This window comes from Bos mutus, chromosome 20 (genome assembly GCF_027580195.1).
Source record: "Bos mutus isolate GX-2022 chromosome 20, NWIPB_WYAK_1.1, whole genome shotgun sequence".
NCBI lineage: Eukaryota > Metazoa > Chordata > Mammalia > Artiodactyla > Bovidae > Bos > Bos mutus.
The window spans coordinates 26,870,901-26,893,260 of NC_091636.1; the positions used below are offsets into that span (position 1 = coordinate 26,870,901).

The 22,360-nt window shown below is 42.5% G+C and overlaps 1 protein-coding gene across 4 annotated transcripts in view; it reads left to right on the top strand.

Annotated features, from left to right (window-relative positions):
* Window positions 1-22,360, top strand: part of PIK3R1 (phosphoinositide-3-kinase regulatory subunit 1) — a 95,330-nt gene that overhangs the window by 67,589 nt on the left and 5,381 nt on the right. For 2 of the 4 annotated variants that reach the window (XM_070357545.1, XM_070357546.1), the window contains 10 exons: window positions 6,133-6,264; window positions 7,029-7,230; window positions 7,442-7,521; window positions 18,951-19,053; window positions 19,585-19,683; window positions 19,799-19,979; window positions 20,249-20,374; window positions 21,111-21,253; window positions 21,462-21,638; window positions 21,737-21,805. In XM_070357545.1, coding sequence (XP_070213646.1) covers window positions 6,133-6,264; window positions 7,029-7,230; window positions 7,442-7,521; window positions 18,951-19,053; window positions 19,585-19,683; window positions 19,799-19,979; window positions 20,249-20,374; window positions 21,111-21,253; window positions 21,462-21,638; window positions 21,737-21,805 — 1,312 coding nt within the window. Of the gene's footprint in view, window positions 1-6,132; window positions 6,265-7,028; window positions 7,231-7,441; window positions 7,522-15,083; window positions 15,555-17,249; window positions 17,543-18,950; window positions 19,054-19,584; window positions 19,684-19,798; window positions 19,980-20,248; window positions 20,375-21,110; window positions 21,254-21,461; window positions 21,639-21,736; window positions 21,806-22,360 lie in introns of those variants that run through there. The other 2 variants (XM_070357549.1, XM_070357547.1) reach the window with 2 other exon arrangements.

The window sequence follows — 22,360 nt, forward strand, 5'->3', positions numbered from 1 at the left end:
CTTAAGCGTGCAACGTTCTCGGTTTGGAGGGAGCTCAGAAATCATGCACACTTCCCTCTGTGTTCTTTGTGTAAGTGGGCAGGCCTTTGATATTTGTCTCCTGAGCAGAGGTGTCTGTGCCCGTCTGCCTGCAGGTACGTTGGCTGGCATCACAGCCATGAGCCTCTTGGACCTGCAGAAACTGCACAGAAGAGAAACATCTTGGGATTTCTCTGATTCTGCTCATCTGTCATCTTTCTCCACCCTTGCCATTGGCTACATCTAATTCATTTGGACTAGTTGAAAAAGTACTTATGAACCTGTCATTTAACAAAGGTCTCTTCTGACCTTTTCCCTTCTTTTCTGTCTTCATTCCTTTCTTGCTTGCTTGCCTTTTCATGCCATATTTTTGTCAAGTAAAGTGAAAGTCGCTCAGTCATGTCCGACTCTTTGTGACCCTATGGACTGTACTGTCCGTGGAATTCTCCAGGCCAGAATACTGGAGTGGGTAGCCTTTCCCTTCCCCGGGGGATCTTCCCAATCCAGGGATTGAACCTGGTCTCCCGCATTGCAGGTGGATTCTTTACCAGCTGAGCCATATGACCACACTGTAAAGAATCTGCCGGGTTTGATCCCTGGGTTGGGAAGATCCCCTGGAGAAGGAAATGGCAACCCACTCCAGTATTCTTAACTGGAGAATTCCATGGACAGTATAGTCCATGCGGTTGCAAAGAGTCGGACACAACTGAGTGAGTAACACTTGCAACATCATGATATTATATTTAGTAGTGTGCTGGTAAACCAATTCTTGGAGAAGGGGAGGAAGCCCTGGTTTGTAGTGTAGTGTAAATATTCCTACGTGATTAATTTCATGTTACCAATGTGTTACCACTTGGGAAGAATTGTGAGCCAATTCAAGTCAACTCTTAGCACACCATAAATGGCATCCATTAATTTAACCAAATGGTACCTTAACTATTAGTTCCTTCTCTCGTTGCCATACAGAATACAACTATAAAAATACAAATTTACTTGCCATCATTCCAGCAAGTCATCTTCTACATCAGCTTCTGGAATCTTTTAGACCCTTTATTCCCTCCCAATTCTTTTCTTTTTACTGATAATTTTTTTTGCCTTGCACTGTTTTAACTGGATTTGGGTGCTTGAACCAAAAGTAAAATCTAGTTTTAGAAGAAGCATTTTCAGATGTACAGTTATGCAAAGAATACCCACGTGATATTTAATAAATGAAAAAATCTGAAGTGTAAGGCAGCTTCAAAACGAGGCAGCTTATGAAAATTTCTAGAAAAGATGTTTCTGGGAAAGAAAGGAGATTAGATCTTCATCAGTCGATAGTTTAACTTGAAACACACCACCCAAATGTTTGAAGCTTGAAAAAAAATTTTTTTTTAACTTTCATTTTTCCTTTGTACATGGAAATCAGTCTTACACACAACACAGGGCCCATCCTCCTACACACCCAGAGTAGGTCATTAGAAGTTGACTGGCAGAAAAAGCAAGGTGAAAAGCCGTGGTTTTTTGGCTTTTTTTTTTTTTTCTAACAGCTTTACCAGGGTGTTAAGGAAACACTGAATTTTGTCCTAGCCAATTGAACTAGAGATACATGTTTTGGTCAGAAAATTGGTCAAGTTGAGCATGTTAAAAGTCACAGGAAATGTTTAGACTTCAGAGACTGATGAAATGGGAGTTATTTGAAAAAGAGTAGTTACGTTTTCAAATGTAACCAAAACCAAAATGATCCAGTTGAGCTTTTAAAAAAAAATCTTCATACCACCTGTAAGAGGGAATAAATAACCCAAGTTCAAGTCAACAAGATATTTTGATAGACAGCTTTCTTCCCCATTTGAGATCAACACACACAGAGAAAACTGGTTTTCCTTGGATTCTGTGCCATAAAAGTAAATTTTGTGGCAAAACAAAAAGAGTAAAAAACATTATCTCAGTTTAGGAGTGAGGATCCTCCAGGACTATTTCCAGCTTGAGGATTTGTCTATTTAAAAAAACGTAATTTCCAGAGATTAAAAACTTATCTCTGGAGGAAGCTCAGAGATAAGTCACTTAAACTCAAAAACAAAAAGCATGGCTTTTAACTAACCCCATGAATTACCAATGTCAGAAAAGGGTGGATGTGCGTGGAGGACCACAGCCCATTTTTAGTAGCACCCACTAAGTTACTTTATTTCATCCACACATCAGTCTTGTGTATAAAAGTTATGCTGCTTATAAAGCCATGACTTGCATGCAGATTGTTCTGGCCCTAAAAGTCCTTACTCTTTTTACCCTCCCACTGTATTGCCCTAAAATACATTGTCTTTTTTAAAATTTTAATAGTGTGAATTATTCTCCCTCTCCCCACCTTTTTGGTTTCTCTTAACCTGATTCAGATTTTTTTCTTTAAAAGTTCTCATCATAAGAAAAAAATTTCTATGTGTGACTCTGTGGATATCAACCAGACTTACTGTGGTGATGCTTTAACAATGGTATATACAAATAAGAAATCATTATGTGGTAATCATGTGTCAAGATGCCTCAATTTTAAAATTCAAACTTTTTCAGCCTCAGTGCGTGGACATTTTAGGATGGATAATTCTTTGTTGTCAAGGAGCTGTTCTTAGCATTGTAGGATTTCAGCAGCACTCCTGGCCTCTGCCCAGTAGATGCCACTGAGATTGTGCCCAGCTTGTGACAATCAGAACTGTCTGCAGGTACTGGTGTCTCCTGAAGTCAGGAGTAGGGCAGCAAAATTGAGGACCCCAGTCGGCAACCCCTTGACTCAGCTAGAGATCAGTCAGGGAGGGGACTCCTTTCCAGTGGGAGAAGGGCTGAAATGTGGGAAAGGTTACTGGTTACCTGTCAGGCGCAGACTCAGTGAAAAGCAGGGTGGAAGAGAGTGTAAATGCCCCCAACCCAGACCTGAAGACTCAGCCAACTTCCATAGTCCTCACATGACAGCTGTTTCCAGCTCTTGGAAAAGCATGTTAGGATAGCTTTAATACGGAAAAGGAGACTTCTAGAACAGAAGTCAGAAAGTCCAAGGAGCTTTAGAAGTTATCTGTAAATAAATAGAATGTACTACATCAGCTCTGGTGGAATTTGACATAAGGTGAGGTTACCTGAAGACTCGAAGTAAGGTTATTTCATTCAAAAGCTATAAAGTCTCTTTGGAATAATACCTCATGTTTTGGAGAAGGGCTTCAGTGAGTTAACATCACTCTCAGGAAAGTCCTGAGCCCACAAAGTAGCTCAGCCCACAAACATTTAACAAGCACATTCTGTGCTGAGCCCTGAGGGATGTGAGAAAAGCAGGTGAGAGCCACAGTCTGTGCCCTCAAGGGACGTCAGCCTAGGAGTGCCCATCGGTCTCCGAGAGAGACTCGTAATTACCGTAGTGGGAAGTGTCCCAGTAGAGGGATGGCTTATCAGCACTGCTCCTGCACAGAGAAAAGGCAGCAGATAGCCTGCCTGAGGGAAGGACATGGGGAATATTTAGCATCTTAAAGTTTATACCTCATTGCAAAAATGGTTTATTACTCTTTTTAGGATGAGCAAATTAAGAAATACGAATTTTCTGGGCAAAGTGACATTAAATGGAGTATACAGGTGATTTGGTGGCAGGTTGGGGGGGTGGGGGGAGCTGGCCAGCAGCTATGGAATGCTCCAGCAGGAATGCACGCACAGTTTTGACAGTCACACTAGTTATATTACTTTCCACATGGATCTTTTAGGCAGAGATCTAGTCTTGCCCTTCCCACACTTAACTAAGGATGTGATATGTACCTGGTTTGTTCTTTGTGGGACATTTAAGTGATTTAACCCCTTGCTTCTCCACCTTTTCGTTCTTTCCCTGTCCATATTTGCTACCAGATGGATATCTCTGAGCTTTATGATATTACATGATTATCTTTCATAAGATCTACCTAGCTGGCGAGACAGGTTTGGCTTATGATGACGATGTGCTCAAGGAACTCTGGGAGCTTCCAGCTCCACTTGAGTGCTTCATACAGTGTCACACCTGGTTCATGAGCGTCCAGGATGCTGCCGCTCCTTCTCAAGCTGAACATCTCCCGGTGAACTTTGCTTCTCTCTCATCCTCTCCTGGGCCACCACCCAGTCCCGTCCGTCTCCTGGTTAGGTTACTCCTCCTAGTTAGTTTCTAACTGCCTTGGAATCCAGATTACCAAACGTGGTATCAGCACTTGCAGCAGTGCGCCTTTCAGACTTATTTGAAAGCCCAGTTAATAAAGCTGTTTAGCAAATATCGTGTATTAAGGAAAATATACGGAATCTAGAAAAATGGTACTGACGAACCTGCTTGCAGGGCAGGAATAGAGACGCGGACGGAGAGAACTGACTTGTGGACACGGGGCAGCGGGGAAGGAGCAGGTGGGACAGAGAGTAGGGCTGACGTGCTACACTGCCATGTGTCAGGCAGCAAGCGGGGAGCTGCCGTATGGCGCGGGAGCTCAGCTCGGTGCTCTGTGATGACCCAGAAGGGTAGGATGGGGGTGGGAGGGAGGCGACAAATGTATGAAAGTGAAAGTCGCTCAGTCGTGTCCGACTCTTTGCAACCCCATGGACTATACAGTCCATGGAATTCTCCAGGCCAGAATACTGGAGTGGGTAGCCTATCCCTTCTCCAGTGGATCTTCCCAATCCAGGAATCAAACCAGGGTCTCCCGCGGATTCTTCACCAACTGAGCTACCATCATGTATACATAATAGCTGATTCACATTGCTGTAAGCAGAAACTAACAACATTGTAAAGCAGTTACCCTCTAAAAAAAATTTTTTTAATGAGAAAAAAAAAAAAAGCTGTTTAAAGATGTAGCATTTTGCTCCTCCGCTTCCCTGTTCTCCACTGAGTACACGAGTCCCCAGATAATTGCTCTTGAGTCGTCTTTCCCATCACTAGTGTGCATCCTTCAGCAGTGACTGTGGTCCTTCCAGCCCCCAGCAGCACTTCTTCCCACTGGGCCATATGCCTCATTATACCCCAGGTACTCACAGAGCAGCTGTGATTCACATCAGCCCAGGGTTGAATTGCCTGACCTCTTTTCCAGATGAAGGATTTACTGGACAGATTGCACATGTTATATTTCTTTCGAGATAGTTCGGTGCCCACAGGTTTAATTAGTAATACCTTAATCAGAATACTCTGTCAGTACTAGGGAGAAATATTCTAAGGATGTTCACATTATTTTTATGGCTATTCTTGAGATTAGTAAAATTCTCTAATCGCTTGCTGTTAAATCAATCAGTCTGTACTCTCTTGGGTTAAATTGATACTGATATTGAACAACTCAGATTTTAGGAAATCTGGGGACAGGATTGCGTTTCATGTTTCCTCATTGGGATTTCAGGAAGGTTTTACCATGTGATTCAGCACCCTTAGACAGAACCCTTCTCCACCAGGGCAGAACCCCCATCTCCAGAATGTATGTGCAAATGCTGTGTGGGCTGCAGCAGTTTGCCATGGCTGCCATAACAAAATTCCGTAGACTGGGTGGTTTAAAAAACAGAAGTCTGTTTTCTCACCGTTGTGGAGGCTCGAAGTCCCAGCTCAGCAGGTTTGGCTGCTTCTTGGCTTCCAGGTGGCCGCTTCCTTGCTGTGTCCTCTGTGCGTGCACCTTTGCTGTGTCTCTGTCTAAATTCTGTCCTTTTATAATACCAGTCCAGTTGACTAGGGCTCACTCTTATGGCCCCTTTTATTTTAAACACCTCTTCAAAGGCCCTGTCTCCAAATACATTGGTATGTGGAGGTGCTGGGAGTTGGGGCTTCAAGATAGGAGTTGTGGGGGACACAATTCAGCCACAGCAGAGGCACTGTTTTCTGTTGCTGCAAAGTCTGGGAATGTGTTCTGGCACCATGGGCAGGGGCAGGGGCAGGGGCCTTCATGCTAAATGCTTGCAGTGTGGGCGACAGATCTGCATGAGGAGAAATGCTCTATTCGAAATGCCACGAGCAGCCCCTGAGAGAACACTGCTAATAAATGCTCAGGCATCTTCTATTTGTCCTCATCCTGCTTCCTTTCACGTGTCACATGTAAGTTGCATATTCAGAAAATCACCCCAAACAGTGCATAACAGGTCTGATTTTTTGTTGTTGTTGTTGTGGCACATTTCTATTAATAGATACCGCCTCCTTGGACTTGGAGATGTTCGATGTGCACGTTTTAGCTGACGCCTTCAAACGCTATCTCCTGGACTTACCGAATCCTGTCATTCCGGTAGCCGTTTCCAGTGAACTGATTTCTTTAGCCCCAGGTATGTTGTCTCTTCTGAGAGCCTCCTTGAACATGTGTTGAGATGTGGATGGACTTGTAGACTCAAGTGCTGCATATAAAGAGAGATTGCTTAGAAAATGTTAGTAGGACTCTGTCCCCCGCCACCCCCACCCCGTCCCATCAGCACAGAGTCCCTCCCTTCCCTGGTATCCAGTAGAAGACCCATGTTCTCCTTTGCATCCCCATGCTGAATTTGGCTAATTGTGAACCCTTGGTCGGTATTTTAATACTACATCAGAGAATGGCTCAGAGTGCCAAGCATCATCACTGGACTCAGGGAACTGGACTAGGACTGAGGGACTGGGGATGTTCTCATCACCTTCCTCCAGTAGAACATGAGTTCAGGGAAGAAGACTCTCCGCTTCAGGAGCTAATGCTCAGTTAAAGTGCTCCGGGGACAGGAAATTGTGGTTCGTAACCTTCAAAGTTAAAACCTGCGATACTTATCTGCTGCTCCCCCGAGTTAGCCAATCACACTCGAAGCTGGCCCACAGAAGGCAGCACACCCAGTACCTCCTGGGTTCTGCACACCAAGAGTTTCTTGCGTTTCCATTTGACGTGAGATTTCGACTTTCTCATAATGCCTTTTCTAATGAGAAGAGCAAACATAATTCTCTGCTGATTCTGGTGCCTTCGTTCTAAACGACTCCTCTGTAGCTAGAACGGAAATCTAGGTGTTTAGTCACTGATAGCTACCAACAGTCTCTTAGTCTTTTCCTTGCTTTTTTTTGTTTTCACTCACAGAAGTGCAGGGTTCTGAAGAATACATCCAGCTGTTGAAGAAACTCATTAGGTCGCCCAGCATACCTCATCAGTACTGGCTCACACTGCAGTATTTGCTAAAACATTTCTTCAAGCTCTCTCAAACGTCCAGCAAAAATCTTCTGAATGCAAGAGTACTTTCTGAACTCTTCAGCCCTCTGCTTTTCAGATTCCCAGCAGCAAGGTAAGTGATAGAAGAGAAACCTGGATTTGGGGATCATGAGGGTAGTCCTAAGGTGATGGGTCATTAGGCTTCTAAAGATACTAGTTCACAAATGCATTTGCATACTTCCATCAGACAGAGTCACCCAAATGTGCAGAAATGAAAATGAGTTTGTTGTTTAGGGAACAAGGTTTCTAACAGACCTCTCTCTCTCTTTTTTTTTTTTTTGTAGTTCTGAGAATACTGAACACCTCATAAAAATTATAGAAATCTTAATCTCCACCGAATGGAATGAACGCCAGCCTGCACCAGGTAATGCCTTCTGAACTTTTAAAATTTCCTCGCTGTTCATTTTTTAGAGCCTGAAAAATGGGAGCTTTCAACCTCCTTTGAAGTAGCATAAGTTTCTCATGAAATTGAGATCCATAACAACATGTTCCTTTATGATTTAAAGAAAAAATATCTGGGTGCTGCATATATAATCAGTATTATCTGGCTTTTAAAATTTGTGGATTTTACATGATCTTGGTTTTAGGTGAGGGTTGTTGGGAGTGCTCCCCTGACCCCTTCAACTCAATGCTTCTGGTTGCTGCATAAATTATGGCGTTCATTTTACTTGTTGACATTTCTGTTTTTCTTTCTAATACTTATAAGGTAGGGAGTTTATAATTACTATGTAATTTAAAGTATTTTGGAATGTGTTTTTTGGAAATACGTAGGCTAAGAAATGTCTTGTCAAAATAAACATTTTTAGTAATGCAAGCAGTAGGAGAATAGGGGTTGACTGCAACAAGTTAGAGCAAGCCATACACTTCCGTGAAAGCAGCTTGGCATTCAGTTAGCCTTTTAACAAAGTGGGAAATGCAGATGGAACTAGCAGTGGATTTTATCTAAACTGATGTATTTTTCTTCTACTGTGGAAAGTCTAAACAACCTTGGTTAAAAGTGAACTGGTCATTTAGAAATGGTGATGAGCGCCCTAGAAGTGAAGTGCGAGGTTTCAGGACCAGTAATATCGCTTGTAGTGTGAGTTTATGTCTTGAATTTAATTAAAACATCATGAATTTATTGCTTATTACAAGTAGCTCATGCAAATTACCAAACTCATCTCTGTATGAGCAAGCAATGGGAACCCAGTTATCAGTCATACGTTGGTACATTATGTTGTGCTTGTGTGTGTGCGTGTGTGCGCGTGTGCACACGGATTTTTTTAAGGATGTTACATAGCCAGGCTTAGTTGTATCTGAACTGGGTGGACAGAGAGGGGAAGGCCTCAACTTAAAACCCACCTAAAGGATGGGATGGGCATTCATGGCGCAGGTATCGGGCAGGGCTTCTATGGACAGACCCAAAATATGGGAGCCACAGGTGAAGGCTGTAGCAGAAACAGTCCATTAGGCAACTCTGGTCCATTCCAGTGTTCCAGATCCCAGCTAGGAGGATATAAAACAGGGATATCCTGGATTGTAGGTCCACTGCATCGGAGAATGTTAACAGGTATGGCCCAGGTATGTAGTCCTGGGTGTTGGCCACAAAGTTTCATCTGTGTGACTGCTCAGATCACTTGATAATGGTTAGGGAGCTCTGTGTTGGTGTTCAGAAGCTGCCTTTGGGCTCAGTAGGAAATGACGCAGTGACAGGTCAGAAGTACTCTGTGGGACGGGGATGGGCCAGCGTGCCCAGGGCACTAGAGCTGTTTATTGACCACCCCCTCTAGACTGATCACAAGGGTGGAGAGGAAGAGGACCAGCAAGAACAGGACAGGACCCTGGGTCAAAGCATCGCGCTTCCATCTTTCACTTCCTCCTGATTCTTGTGGAGGTCCATCTCAGAGACAGGGAGAGCTGCGCCCAGCTTGCAAGGAAAGGGGGGGTTCCTAGTCCTCTCAGCGCCCCACCCTGCTCCAGAAAAGAGGGGAAAACATGGAAGTGAAAAGCCAGACCAAGCTTGACAGAGACGCACAAACGATTTCATTCCACGAGAGTTTTCAAGCGTTTGTACTGCACAGAGTATACTAGAATCGGTGGTAGAGTTTGATGCTTCTGCTTCTGATGTAAAGTGGCTAAATGTCTTTCTCAGTTTCAGCCTAATTCCACCCAAGAAAAGCTTGCTCTGCAACTGTTTTTCATCACGCACGCTCAAGACTGCTTGCTGTGTCATGGACCCTACCTACATCTTTCTGCTAAGAATTTAGTGTGCCAATTTCAAGGGTGGATTTGTTCTATCAGCTCTGTTGAAAATGACTATCCCAGAACTCAAGCAGCCTCTCCCCCTCAAATTGCATCCAATTAATTTTTAAACCCGAGTTGGAGGCATTTCCCCATTTGTGTGATATCTCTCACGTGATTCTGGAAATCATATGGAACCTTTGGAATTAACTTGTTGCTTCAGTGCCTCTCACTGGTGAAAATAGCCCACCCACCCCAGGACAGTATCTCCTCACCCACACCTTTGTATTCAGGAATGGCTCCAGTGTAGATGATTGGCGGGACACCCCAGGTTAGAGAACTGACTTCCTTGGCCTGGTAGGAACGTGATATTTTCCTGGAGTCTCATCATTACCCTGACACGTGCTCGTCCCATGGGGCTGGGAAGAACAGTACTGGCGCACCTCCAGGGAACAGTCATAAATCATTCATTTGCAGTAACTTCATTATCGTGAATAGAAATGAATGCCTGAATGATATTTGGGGGGTGGAGGACAAGCAAGACTATTATGGGGCAAACAGATACCTTTTCTAGTTGTTGCCAGTTAGAACTGGAAATGAAAGGCAGAACTAATGATGTGTGAGGCACTGTGTCAATTCAAATAAGACCCATCAGCACATAGCATCTCATTAAATTCTAGGTGGGAGGGCGTGTACTGGAAGTATAAAAAGAATTTGAGAGATGTGATTGGTGACTTTTTAGGGTAATTGAATAGACAGAAAAAAAACTTATAGGGAAAAACACAGAACTTGAAACGGGCTTTGAAGAATAGGTACAACTTGAAAGGGGGAAGAAGAAATAGCATTTCATTGAAAGAGTTTCAAAGATTTATTCAAAATAAATTGTAAAGGATAAAAATAACGGCTCGATATTTTTACCAGGTTTGAAAAAGCAGTAAATACTTTAAGTGACAGTATCATCCAAAGCGTCACTTTAGAGTTGAAAGTATTGTCCAGCTCTTCACTTGCACCTGAAGGCCATAGAGCTTGATGGTTTCACCTGGGGCCACCCCAACCAGTGTGAGCCAGGGGTGGGTCTGCGGCGGGGGGCCTGGCTCAGGACACCAGCCTGCGGCTCTGTCTGCCGCCTGGACTTTGGGAATCTTCACTGGCAACAGGGCTGCTGTTAGTGTCCAGTCAAAAAGTTCTCTGAAGTTTCCAGCAAGTAATACATTAAAAATAGGTGACGTTTGCGCCCAGGGATCACATACAGGGAACAGCCCCAATGCAGGCTGTTTGAGATCAGGCTCCAAGTTGCTCTGTCGTGCTTCATACATCATGCAATGGAGAGAAGAGGATGAGTCAGATAGATCCAGGTGTTTGAATTCCAATTCTTGCTGCTTCCTTGCTGGCTTCATTGCCAAGACCTTCATTCAGCCTTTCCAAACTGTTTTCCAGTCTGTGAAATGGGAATAATGCCTCTCTCCTGGGATGGTTATGAGAATTGAAGGAGGTGAGGAGGACTGAAGCACGTGACAATATAGCATGCCTTTCGTGTCCTCCTCTCAGCTCTAGTGTTTGAGACCCTACCGGAGCTGGCCTCGTTCTCAGCTCCGTCTCCTCAAGCCGCCTTCCTGGTTAGTGCTGTCCAAATCCCAGCAGGCAGTGCTCCCCACTGAAAAGCTGGAGGGCATCTGAAAGGACACTCTCCGGGCAGTTGCTGCCCCGTGGGCGCACTGCTTGGAGGTCTGATGGCCTCGGCCCTGTGTGCAGCCGGGTGAGTGGAGGCGCCTGCATCTCAGGACCAGCCCTCCTCCACCACCTTGCCCTGGTGCCCTTAACCCAGTGCACACGATGTATCAGTGCCCAGCAGCCGCTGACAGTGCCATCCTCTTCTTTGGCACCCAGGGAGCCTCTCCCCTGCTGGATGTGCAGGGTTTTGACCCATTCAGTACATTTATGTCCTGAAGTCCCTCGTCCTCTTATATTTAGCTGTTCAGTAGTGTTCTGTTCGTTTCATCTGCTCGGCTACATTTCTCAAGGACAAAGCCTTCTTTTCGGCTCTTCCTAGCGTAGAACTGGGCATAGCATAATAATCCTCCAAATAAAATTTTTAAAAATTCTTTGATAAAGTTCCCTACTGTCAGAGAACTTCTACACACCAACCCATTTAATGCAACCAGCACACCTGTGAAGTAACTTCTCTCCTATAGGGAGAGAAACTAAGGTTTCAAAGAGTAGGCACCCGGTATGTTCTTAGAACTTGGTTGACAGTTTGCTGTTCTCTTTGTTACTGAAAGTCAAAAATGGTTAAAGTGGAGCAGCAGGTTTTCTTGAATCACTTTGTGTTATGTTTACCCTACTTGATCCTTAGGTTGCTAAAGCAGATTTCTATAGAGCAACTAAGGTAAAACAGGGGCTATTTAACACAGGGTGCCTTTGAATGAAACCCATTATAAGTGTATTGACATATTTCAGATTTCATGGATATATTCAGAAAATTGAAGTCTAATATTGCACCCTCAAACCCAGAGGGAAAATAAATGACTTTCTTTCTCCCCCTTGCCCTTCTACACCTGTCAGAGTTAATTTTTAACCACTGGTGCATTGCAAAACATTTATCCTGAAGAGCCTGATTCATAAATCTTGTTTTAAATGCTCTGGGCTTGGTTTGCAACCAGGACTAAAGCAAGCATTAAGCCAGAGGGAAATGACTTTCAAAGAGTTTTACTTTTCTCTGATTTATTTTTTATTGGGTTTAAAATGCGGTCTGACATTAGAGGCTTGTTTCGAAGGTGAGAAATGAAACCTTGAAAAAACTGTGTGTGTTTAATAGATGGGTAGGAGTAAACAGGCCAGGCGTGCTAGGTTTTGACAAAAAATAGGAAGTGTATTTGTGCTCTGAACAGCAGGAGCACGTCGTGGAGGCTACGGTTCACTTTTACTTTATGTTTTCACAGTGCAGCCTCCTTTGTCTCAAGGGACAGCTGAGACGGAAATTGTGGAGGGGCTCTTTTTTCTTTTTTCTGCTAAGCAATGGGCACACCTTTTCCGATAGTCTATAGAACGTATAACTTTGGTGCATCTGTAAACCTGAGTTTATGTATAAACTCTAATGGACATTTTCCTTAGTGTAGGGTCATGACGAGCCCTGGATGTGGACTGCAGATCTGGCATCACCCTGAAAGGCCTTTCTACTCTAAATTGTCTTAAGTTAAAATTAAGTAAAGAGGCATTAGTTGAACCCTTAAAAGAAGATTTGGGTTCATTTATTTTTTTTTCTCACTGCCTTTTTTTTTTTTTTTTCCAATGGGCTTTTGTTCATAAATTGTGGCCCACAAAACCATTTAAGAAGCTGTGCAGGTTGAAAGCTGCCTGTGGGGCATTGGCCACTCAATGGTGATTGGCACGTATGAGATTCAGCATTCAGTCTGGAACTTTCGCACTATATTAACAATTAAGAAACCTTTTCCTGACTAGCTCACACCTGCTGAGAACTGCTACATGGCCTATTTTGCCTCTGAAATGAATTTTACAAAACTTTGAGGAAGAGGAAAGTCGTAAGACTTAGAGTTTTGAAGAATCTAGAAGGTAAAGTTAGTTTTCAATTGAGTAAGTTTTCTATTGTGGAAACCCAGATTTCTGAAATCTCTGGGTTTCAGAAATTAAAAGTTTTCTTACAAGAGTTTAGCAGGCATGTGTAAAATATTTCCAAGGTTGTTATGACATCTGTGCATTTATTTTTTTTTCTTAGTGAATCATATAGATTAAATGACAGTTGGGCAGTTATGTTTTTTTGTGTGAACTTTTGAACACTGGGAGATGAGTTAAATAAATACACAGCAAGTTTTCTCTGGAGCCAAAGTTACTGATTCTGTTCTACCAGCAGAGGGCTCCCTTTTTAAACTAATAAATAGCATGTGTTTTGCAGATTACTAAATTGACTAAAATTGAATGGGAAGAGACTCTTCTCATACTTTGAGTAATTAATAGAACCTCTGTGGTAGATGATTGTACATACTGTGAGAAATTTGAAGCAAAGTTTTCAAATCTTTTTTAAGATTTTCTATAAGTAGTGTGCTGTTTCCCCATGGATAATTTTCTTCTGACACAGGAAACAGACCGTTGGACTAGAGAACATTTTAATCTTAAAAGGTTTTGACGTGACACATTCTGTAAATCCAGACAGGTATGCGTGAGTGACTGATGTTTCCAAGATCCCCAAGCTTTAGAAAGACTTTTTTTTTTTTAGGTAGGGCAAGATTATGCAACTCACGATGCAGGAGTATTCTCTGAACTAACCCTATGTCTGTAATCAGCCGGCAGGAGCTAGGAAATTCACCTATAGACTAATTTTTCCCCCATAGGAAAAGTAGGTGCTTCATAGTCTATCAATTGCACCAAAGCAGAGCTTGTAAAATCACTCTCATTGTGAGTTTGGCAGCATTTCCCAGATATTGCAATAATTCTGAAACTGGTTCCTCCCTTTTGGACTCTGGGTCAGCACTTAGATCTTCCTTTATCATTGCATATGACCTTTGACATTGCATGTCACCTTCTCGTATAGAGTCTAAGGGTATCACAGAATGCATGTTTCTTCGAAGATAATTAGAAGGCAGCTTTTCAAAAAAATTAAAAATAGGAAACCAAAAAAAAAAAAAGTCAGTTTTGTTCTAGGTGTGAAGTTTTTTGCATGTGGCTTAAAAGAAATTAACTTCAGTTTCACTTGTTAATTTTTACTTTCTCTGGCAGAGGGAAGTAAAGAGCAGGGCCAGTGGGTGGAGAAAAAGGAGTTTAGGACCAAAAAGGAGTTTAGGACTAGTGGTATAATCTTATGCAAACCACTTCACTCTGGGTCAGAACAGTTTGTGTGTGTTGTACGGGGGAATTGCTTGGAGTGATCTCTAAATTTTGTTCTGGTTTTCAAGCGAGTGTTCTGGTTTTCAGGCATGTGTGTGTGTAGTAGGAGGGAATTGCTTGAAGTGATCTCTAAATTTTGTTTTTGTCTTCTAGCAAGTGTTCTGGTTTTGAAACGTGTGTTGTGTTATAGTAGGAGGGAATTCCTTTAAGTGATCTCTGAATTTTGCTCTGGTTTTCAAGCTAGTGATTCTGTGATTTTACATTGGGTTAAGGTTCTTGAGATAACAGTGAAGCCATCTGTGCTGATGTGAGTGAAAATTTTCTTTGGCCAAAGTTTAGGGGTTTTTTTGTTTGTTTGTTTGTTTTAAATAGAAGCCAAGGGTCCTAAGTTTGGCAACTTTTATCAAGTAAAGAGAAAAGACTCCTCTAGCATGGGGTGCCATCTCCTTGCCCTCCTACTCTTTGCTTCCTGTAGCATATGCATGAACCTAATGCATTTTTATGGCCATTTCAACTGGAGTTGAAACTGACTCCATACAAATAGCTGCAGAGTACAGTTTTTATCTGAGTGTATTTTTAATACTACGGCACTTACTGGAGCCATGCAGTCACTCTTCCCTAGGAGCCTCCTCCTGTGGACCAGTTTGTAACCCTGTTCCCTGCAGGGTGGCTCCCCCGGGGGCTCCCCCGTGACACCTGCAGGGCTGTCTGTGCTGGTGCGTGGGAGGAGGTGGACGCGAGCGAGGCACGGTGTTCTGGGCCCTTCTGAGAGAGGTTCAGGCCTTTACAAGCGAGGCTTTGATTCTATTTTTTGCTGAACTAGCTCAGCCACTTCCTGTGTTTGGCAGCGCCAAGTGCCTCGCTGCACTGTGGCCACTTGAGCCCCACAAGCCTGCGAGCCGCGCTGCCGCCGCAGCCTGTGGAGAACCTATTTTAGGCCCCCTGACAATGGCCTTCTCACTTCCTCGGCGAGGAGGAGGAGGAGGAGGACCCGGGCTGGCAGTGGCCACTTGTTAGCCGATGATGACAACTTGGACTTGGGCTCCCCTCCCCCACCCGAAATCCCTAGCTCAGCAAATATTTGAACCTGCCCAAGTTAATCATGAAGCCGCGATCTTTATCTGAGAGGGACGTGCGAGCGCCCCGGCTCCTTCTCTCGCCGGCGCAGCCCGGGCTCCGGGCGGCCGGCTTCTGCACGGGCTGCGGGCGCTGAGCGGCAGAGTCCCGGGGTCCTGCGCCGCCTGGCTGGAGGAATCGGTTTGGGGATTTTTTTTTTTTTTTCCCATTGTCGGATACAAGCATTTCCAAGGGAAACCGTTGAAATGCATAACCTGCAAAGTAAGTTGCCTTTCATTTACGCACTGTTCTGGCCCTTGGCTTTTGCACTGTTTTGGGGGGACTCTTTTGGAAGGTTCATTTCTACTGTGTGTGTGTGTGTGTGTGTGTGTGTGTGTGTCCCAGGGAGAGAGGGAGAGATAGTAAGCACTGCATGAGGAGGGCAGATGAGAGATTAGTGGAACCACTCCCCCATTTCCTTGGGCAGTGTAAGGGAAAGATGGGCTCCCGTTGGAAATGGGGAGGGAAGGTAATTACCAAGTGCTGGTCTGGAAGTTGGGGTCTGGCCAGGCCTGGGAGAGACGTGAAAAGTCACCTGTCTCCCTGCCCTCCTCCCGGGTCTGTTTGCCACATGGGCTCCAGCGGCAGGACCGGTTTGCACCAAGTGCGCCCAGAGGCATGGGGTGGGGGAGCCCTTGGGGCTGTGTGCTGTCCGAAGCTGCTGGGAGGACTTGGGTCAACATTTTTATTAAACTCAAAAAAATTTTTTTCTCATTCTTTTCTGAGGGCTTATCCCCCCACCATCACTTTTACCATTTTTACCATTTGTCTTTGCATTTCGGGTTACTTAAGCTTTAAGCAAAGAGAGCATGTGAGTGAGAGAGGGTGGGAGGGTGTAGGATGCATCTGCCTTCCTCCTTAGTGGGAAAATGAAATAAGCTGGAAGAGGGACACGTGAGCAGTGCTCAGAGACTGCCTTGCCTTTGCTATTTCTATATATTTTATGATTCCAAATTTGACAACTTCTAAGAATAAATTTCAAGGGCTTCTGTGTTCTTTAAATTGTCACAGAAATATGTGACAGGCACACGTACGCAGATCACACAGCCCACTGTAGTTTTTTAAATTAGCTACATTTACCATGGGTGAGGGAAACCTTTTCTTCCTTCCTCCCTGCTCATTATAGAAGAACTAGCATTTAGATTTATAGGGGAGTTGATTTCTTTACATTAAATACTGCTAAGAAGGAATAATATTTCTTCCCAAAGTGAGGCATTTGAGATGGAAGGGGGAAAAAGTACCCCCCCCCAAGTGATTACATCACCCACCCCCTCAAGCAGTATTTAGCACAGTAAATCTGAAGATGGGCTCATCAGTGAGAAATACTTTGCAAAGATAACTCTGCCTGTACTCTGCATTCTGATATTATGGCCTGTCTTTTTTTGAGGGGGTGGGGGGTTGCATTCCATATTCTATAAAGTCTAGTTTCAACTGCAGTGTTTAATAGAGATTTTTGCCTCTACATTTTCTTTTAATTGTGCTTTCTAATGTAGTACATTTGTGACACTGTATAAGTTCTGAGTGCATGAAATATCCAGAGAGTTCTTGATCCTTCTTGCTCTTAATATATATCGGAGGCATTTTAGGACTGTAAAACATATCTTAAGTATACCATTTGGATGCCTTTGTAAGATTTTTAAACCAAGAAATGATCAGGCTATCTATAAACCCAGATGCACTAGGGGGAGGCGGGGACGGGGTGGTGGGGGGAAGCTACGTGCTGCTGCATATCAGCTTTGTCAGCCTGCCAACAGTGGAGCATACCATGCTGCAAGGAGCAATAAAAAAGGAATTAGACAACTCACGGCTCAAGAAGAACAGTCAGATTAAACACCTTTTTGAAACGAAGAGCGTTTACACATTGCAGCTCTGTCAAATGTAGGATCTTCTTGAGGTTGGGGCTGTGTTAAAGCTGGTAGGGAAGAGAAATGATGAAGCAGGAGTGGTCTGGTGACATTTTTGTGACTTGATTGGCTGGGGTGTGTGATGTCATAGGTTACAGTGCAGCCCCTTATAGGTTTTAAAATGAATTCCAAGACACCATTACAAAGAAAGCCGGACTCTTTTCTTATAACTGAGCTCAGCCAAGGAAACTCTCGCACAAATGTACAACACTGTTTGGAATATGGAAGACCTGGATTTAGAATATGCTAAGACAGATATAAATTGTGGCACAGACTTGATGTTTTATATAGAAATGGATCCACCAGGTAATACTGCAGTATTCTTTAGAGAACTGGTTAATGTTGTGGCATTTAATTTTTTTGACAACTGCTATTAACAGCTCCTCTTTGGATGTCTGTTTTTATTAATTTGTTCTAATTTAATGAGTTTGCTCACAGTGTGAAAATGAAACAAATGGTTTGACTGCCTGTGGCAGCAAGCAGGTCAGGCTGTGTTTGGTAAATGCTTATTCTTAGTTGAATGGATATAAATTGGATTCCAGTTTTTCACCTGTGTCTTTTGTGACTCGAGCTCGTTTGCTATTTGGGTTATATTGTTGTATATTGTTCCTTTAATTAAAAGGCTGCATCCTTGGTGCTTCTTTTCTGACAGTGGTTGAGAACAGTGTGGTACTTTGCAGTGATAACACTCGGTACTTTAGAAAGCATGTCAAATGTAGCAGTGATTGCAACTCAGTTCTTGGTGCCCTGAAACTATTCTGAATCAAATGTTGAGACTTTGTCTGCTCTCTCTTCTTTTAAGATACTGCAGTGAGAGAAGTTGGCTTTCCATTATTGAGTCTCAGGCATTATAAGATATACCTGCTAGACTCCTGAAATAATTTTTGCTTAAAATGTAATAGTGGTGCTTTAAAACTTATGACTTAGAATTTAGCAAGATATCCTAGACTTATTTTACTTTCTCAATTATTTCAGCCTTCCTCCCAATTAAGAAATTCAGAAATACTGCAGTCTTTATTTGTCACCAGTTGGTATATGAATACTGATTTGACATTGAGGAAGAGGGGATATGGTTTTTAATTAGTCTTGGCATAATGTAGAGCATAGTTATCCAATAGAATATTAACATGAATACTAAAGAGATTGAGGTCACAGAGGAGTCTCTTCAAGTGGCATTTGGCAGAACAGTGCCTGAAATACTAAGATTAGAGAAACCCAATTCCTCCTCTTAAAACATATTGCTGTGTAGATGAGCTTTTTTATTACCGCAACGGCATTTGTGGAGGACAGAAAGGAAATTTGTCTTTTATAATTAAATAAGAGGAGGAAATTAAAACCAAGCCATGTGATTCCTCCTGCTACTCTGTTCGTGGTTTCTTACTTTAGCTAGATTTGACCAGATATGAAACTTTAATACAACTCAAACCTAAAAGTAGAAGATGCTGTGACCCTGGATTTACTTTGAAATTCATTTACATGGCCAGCCCATTTTATTTGCTAGTCTCTAAGCTCTTTTTTAAAATTTTAATCGGTAGTCAAAAATTTCTGATTTAAAAAAAAAAGAAAGTTTCATGGACTTGTACATTACTGCTGTGTTTCATAGCTAATCTTTTCTACATGAAAATGTTGTTTATCTAAGGGAACTTGGGTAGAATTTTAAATGTTTATTTGCAGTTGGGATTGCAAAAACTTTTTCTTTCTCCTCCATCTACAGCACTGCCTCCCAAACCACCAAAACCCACTACTGTAGCCAACAACGGTATGAATAACAATATGTCTTTACAAGATGCTGAATGGTACTGGGGAGATATCTCGAGGTAAGGCTATAGAGACTCCGAGTTTTTCAGCAGAGCTGGGGAGTTTAGAGGAAGAGAAAGCAAAGCAAAAGCACCAGCTTGCTAAATTCCATTTTTAGGATATCATCCAACATAAGCATGAAGCATAGTTGGTTCCCTTCCAGAGACGACCATAGAAGTCACTGAGCTCCGGGGAGCTGTGGGTGCTGGATGCCGCAGGAAATTAAATACCCGAGAAGTTTCATTATTGCCAGAGATGTCAGGGAGGCAGTAGGGTGAAGTGGCACTGCCTCGAGGCAGAGTGTAAAGTCACTCTCTATTAGACAGGAACTCTCAGAATTAACGTTAAACGTAACGAAGTGGCGTTCTTAGTCTAAGCTTTTTTTTTTTTTTTTGAGGGGAGTAAAGAGGCAACCTTTTGGGGATCATGATTTTCTGTGCTGATTTGTCCAGAGTGACTGGGTGTTAATTCTGAAAATGCCTTTAAAAAACATAACTCGAGAACCATCAAATCTTCGAGGTGAGCATTATCTCCTGTTCTTTTCACTTCAGGGAAGAAGTGAATGAAAAACTTCGAGACACAGCTGACGGGACCTTTTTGGTACGAGACGCATCTACTAAAATGCACGGGGATTACACGCTTACACTAAGGTGAGTTAGGGCACGTGGCTGGAATGGCATGTTCAGGGTGATGGTAGAACATGCCGGCGTTTGTTTGTTTTTTTAAGAGAATTCTAATGCCATTATTTTTATATTGCATTTGCAGGAAAGGAGGAAATAACAAATTAATCAAAATATTTCACCGAGATGGGAAATATGGCTTCTCTGACCCATTAACCTTCAACTCTGTGGTTGAACTAATAAACCACTACCGGAATGAATCTCTAGCTCAGTATAATCCCAAACTGGATGTGAAATTACTTTATCCAGTATCCAAATACCAACAGGTAATCACATACCCATGTTATTATAATATTTGTAAAAGATTCTTTTATTGCGTAGAAAATATTTTGAGGCAGATGAATTCCATGTCATTAAACTCAAAAAACTTTCAAACTGTAATTTTGTGATCACAAATGTATAAAATATTTTAACAATAAAATACTGTAACAAAATATCTGATGTGGAAAAATCCTCCCAACAGTGGTCATTTAAAAGTACCTTATCAACTGAATTTATTTTTCCCTTTTTCTTCCAATCTCTATAATCCTTCCAGGATCAAGTTGTCAAAGAAGATAATATTGAAGCTGTAGGGAAAAAATTACATGAATATAACACTCAATTTCAAGAAAAAAGTCGGGAATATGATAGATTATATGAAGACTATACCCGAACTTCCCAGGTGAGTTTTCTGTGAAAATCACATTAAAACTGTAGAGTTCTTAATTATTAGAATCAAGTGCATGTTATATTCAGCTTCCAAAAAAGACTGTAAAATGTTTTTTTCTGGCAATAGAGTGATGAGAGAGATCATTTATTTGTGAATCATTGTTAATTATTCTAGTACTTACTTACTATATCTCTAAACCTTTTAAATGAAGCCTGTAAGTATCAGAATAATAAATTAAGTTGATTTGACATAATTGCTGACTGCAGAATTCTCTTTAGAGTAAAAGCTAATACTAACTGGAAGTTCTACAGACTTGTCTAATCTCTGAAATGGGGATTTAACCATGATAGGTAGGTCCTGTTGCAATGAAAGGTTGAGGCTACATTTACTGCCTTGTTTTCCTAGAGGCTTAATCTCCTCTAGGCCATCACATATCTGGGACCGCCAGAGGGAGCAGAAGGATGCCATAAACTGCTGATAAAAGTGGAATGGTTTTTAAAAAAAGATGAAAACTGTAGCAAAGTGTCAAGCAGTCATCTTCCACAGACTGGGAAAATTCTCCAAAGGAAATGTGTGCTTCTCTGATACTATTTTAAGGAGTTTTATGAATTAGAGTCCTACCTTGCTAACACTGGGACTTACATGTCAGATAGTAGTGCCAATCAATTGTCTCTAGCAGTGTCTTGCTGTAAGAAATTGTCTGTTTTGTGAAAGGAATGACCCTGTCTTATTAAAATTTGTGTTGCAGGAAATCCAAATGAAAAGAACAGCTATTGAAGCATTTAATGAAACCATAAAAATATTTGAAGAACAGTGCCAAACCCAGGAGCGGTACAGCAAAGAATACATAGAAAAGTTCAAACGTGAAGGCAACGAGACGGAAATCCAAAGGTTGGTGGCCTGGGCGGGTTTCACTGTCCTTGTGCTTGAGCTCACCACACTTCTCTTATACTGTCTAAAGGTGACCTCTGTTTCTATGAAATGACAGGGAGAGAAAGCATTCTTTACCTGGCGCGAACTGCTGAGAATCAATACTGAAACCTTGGGGGAACTTTCATGATTCTCCAGGTAATTACAGATGCATCTCTCTTGCCTGCAGGATTATGCATAATTATGAAAAGTTAAAGTCTCGAATCAGTGAAATTGTCGACAGCAGAAGGAGATTGGAAGAGGACTTGAAGAAGCAGGCGGCTGAGTATCGTGAGATTGACAAACGCATGAACAGCATTAAACCAGACCTCATTCAGCTAAGAAAGACGAGAGACCAATACTTGATGTACGTACTGGAAGTGGAATCCTGCCCGTGCATGATAGGTAATTGTGAAAATAAAGGATAGGTTCTTAATGCATTTTCTTTTTAAAACTCTTTTCCAGGTGGTTGACTCAGAAAGGTGTTCGGCAGAAGAAATTGAACGAGTGGCTGGGCAATGAAAACACTGAAGAGTAAGTAGTTAGTACAGATGGGAGGAGGCAGGGGTGATTTTTTTTTTTTTCTTTTGAGGAAAATGCACGACTTGCTTTGTCTGTAGAGCAAGTGAGGAATGGACTATCTTGTAGGAGATAATACATCTGTCTCATTACCGAGAATTTTCAAAAAGGAAAGTTTAGCAAAGGAGAACGTAGATTTATCCACACCACCTCCCCACCCCCACCACAGGCTGGGGAATGAGTGACCCTGTGTCCATAATGAAGCCCCAGAACCATCTGGAAAATCCCAACATATTTTGGGAACAGTCAGAGGGGAGTTGGGAGGGAGACAACTGCTGTTTAGTATATTTTTAAAGCTTATGTCTACCTTTTGTTTCAATTATTTAAAAACTGGCGTTCCTCCTAGTCAGTCAATTTCCTGATCTAAACTGGACAAACAGGATTGTTTAATACCGTCCTCTCTGCCCAGGTAGCTGAGCATAGTTGCCGACTTGAAAACAGGAAGAGTCTCACTTAGTGCTGCTAGCTTTGTTCAGGGGGTTGAAGGCTAAACTCTATGAGGAAGCTCAG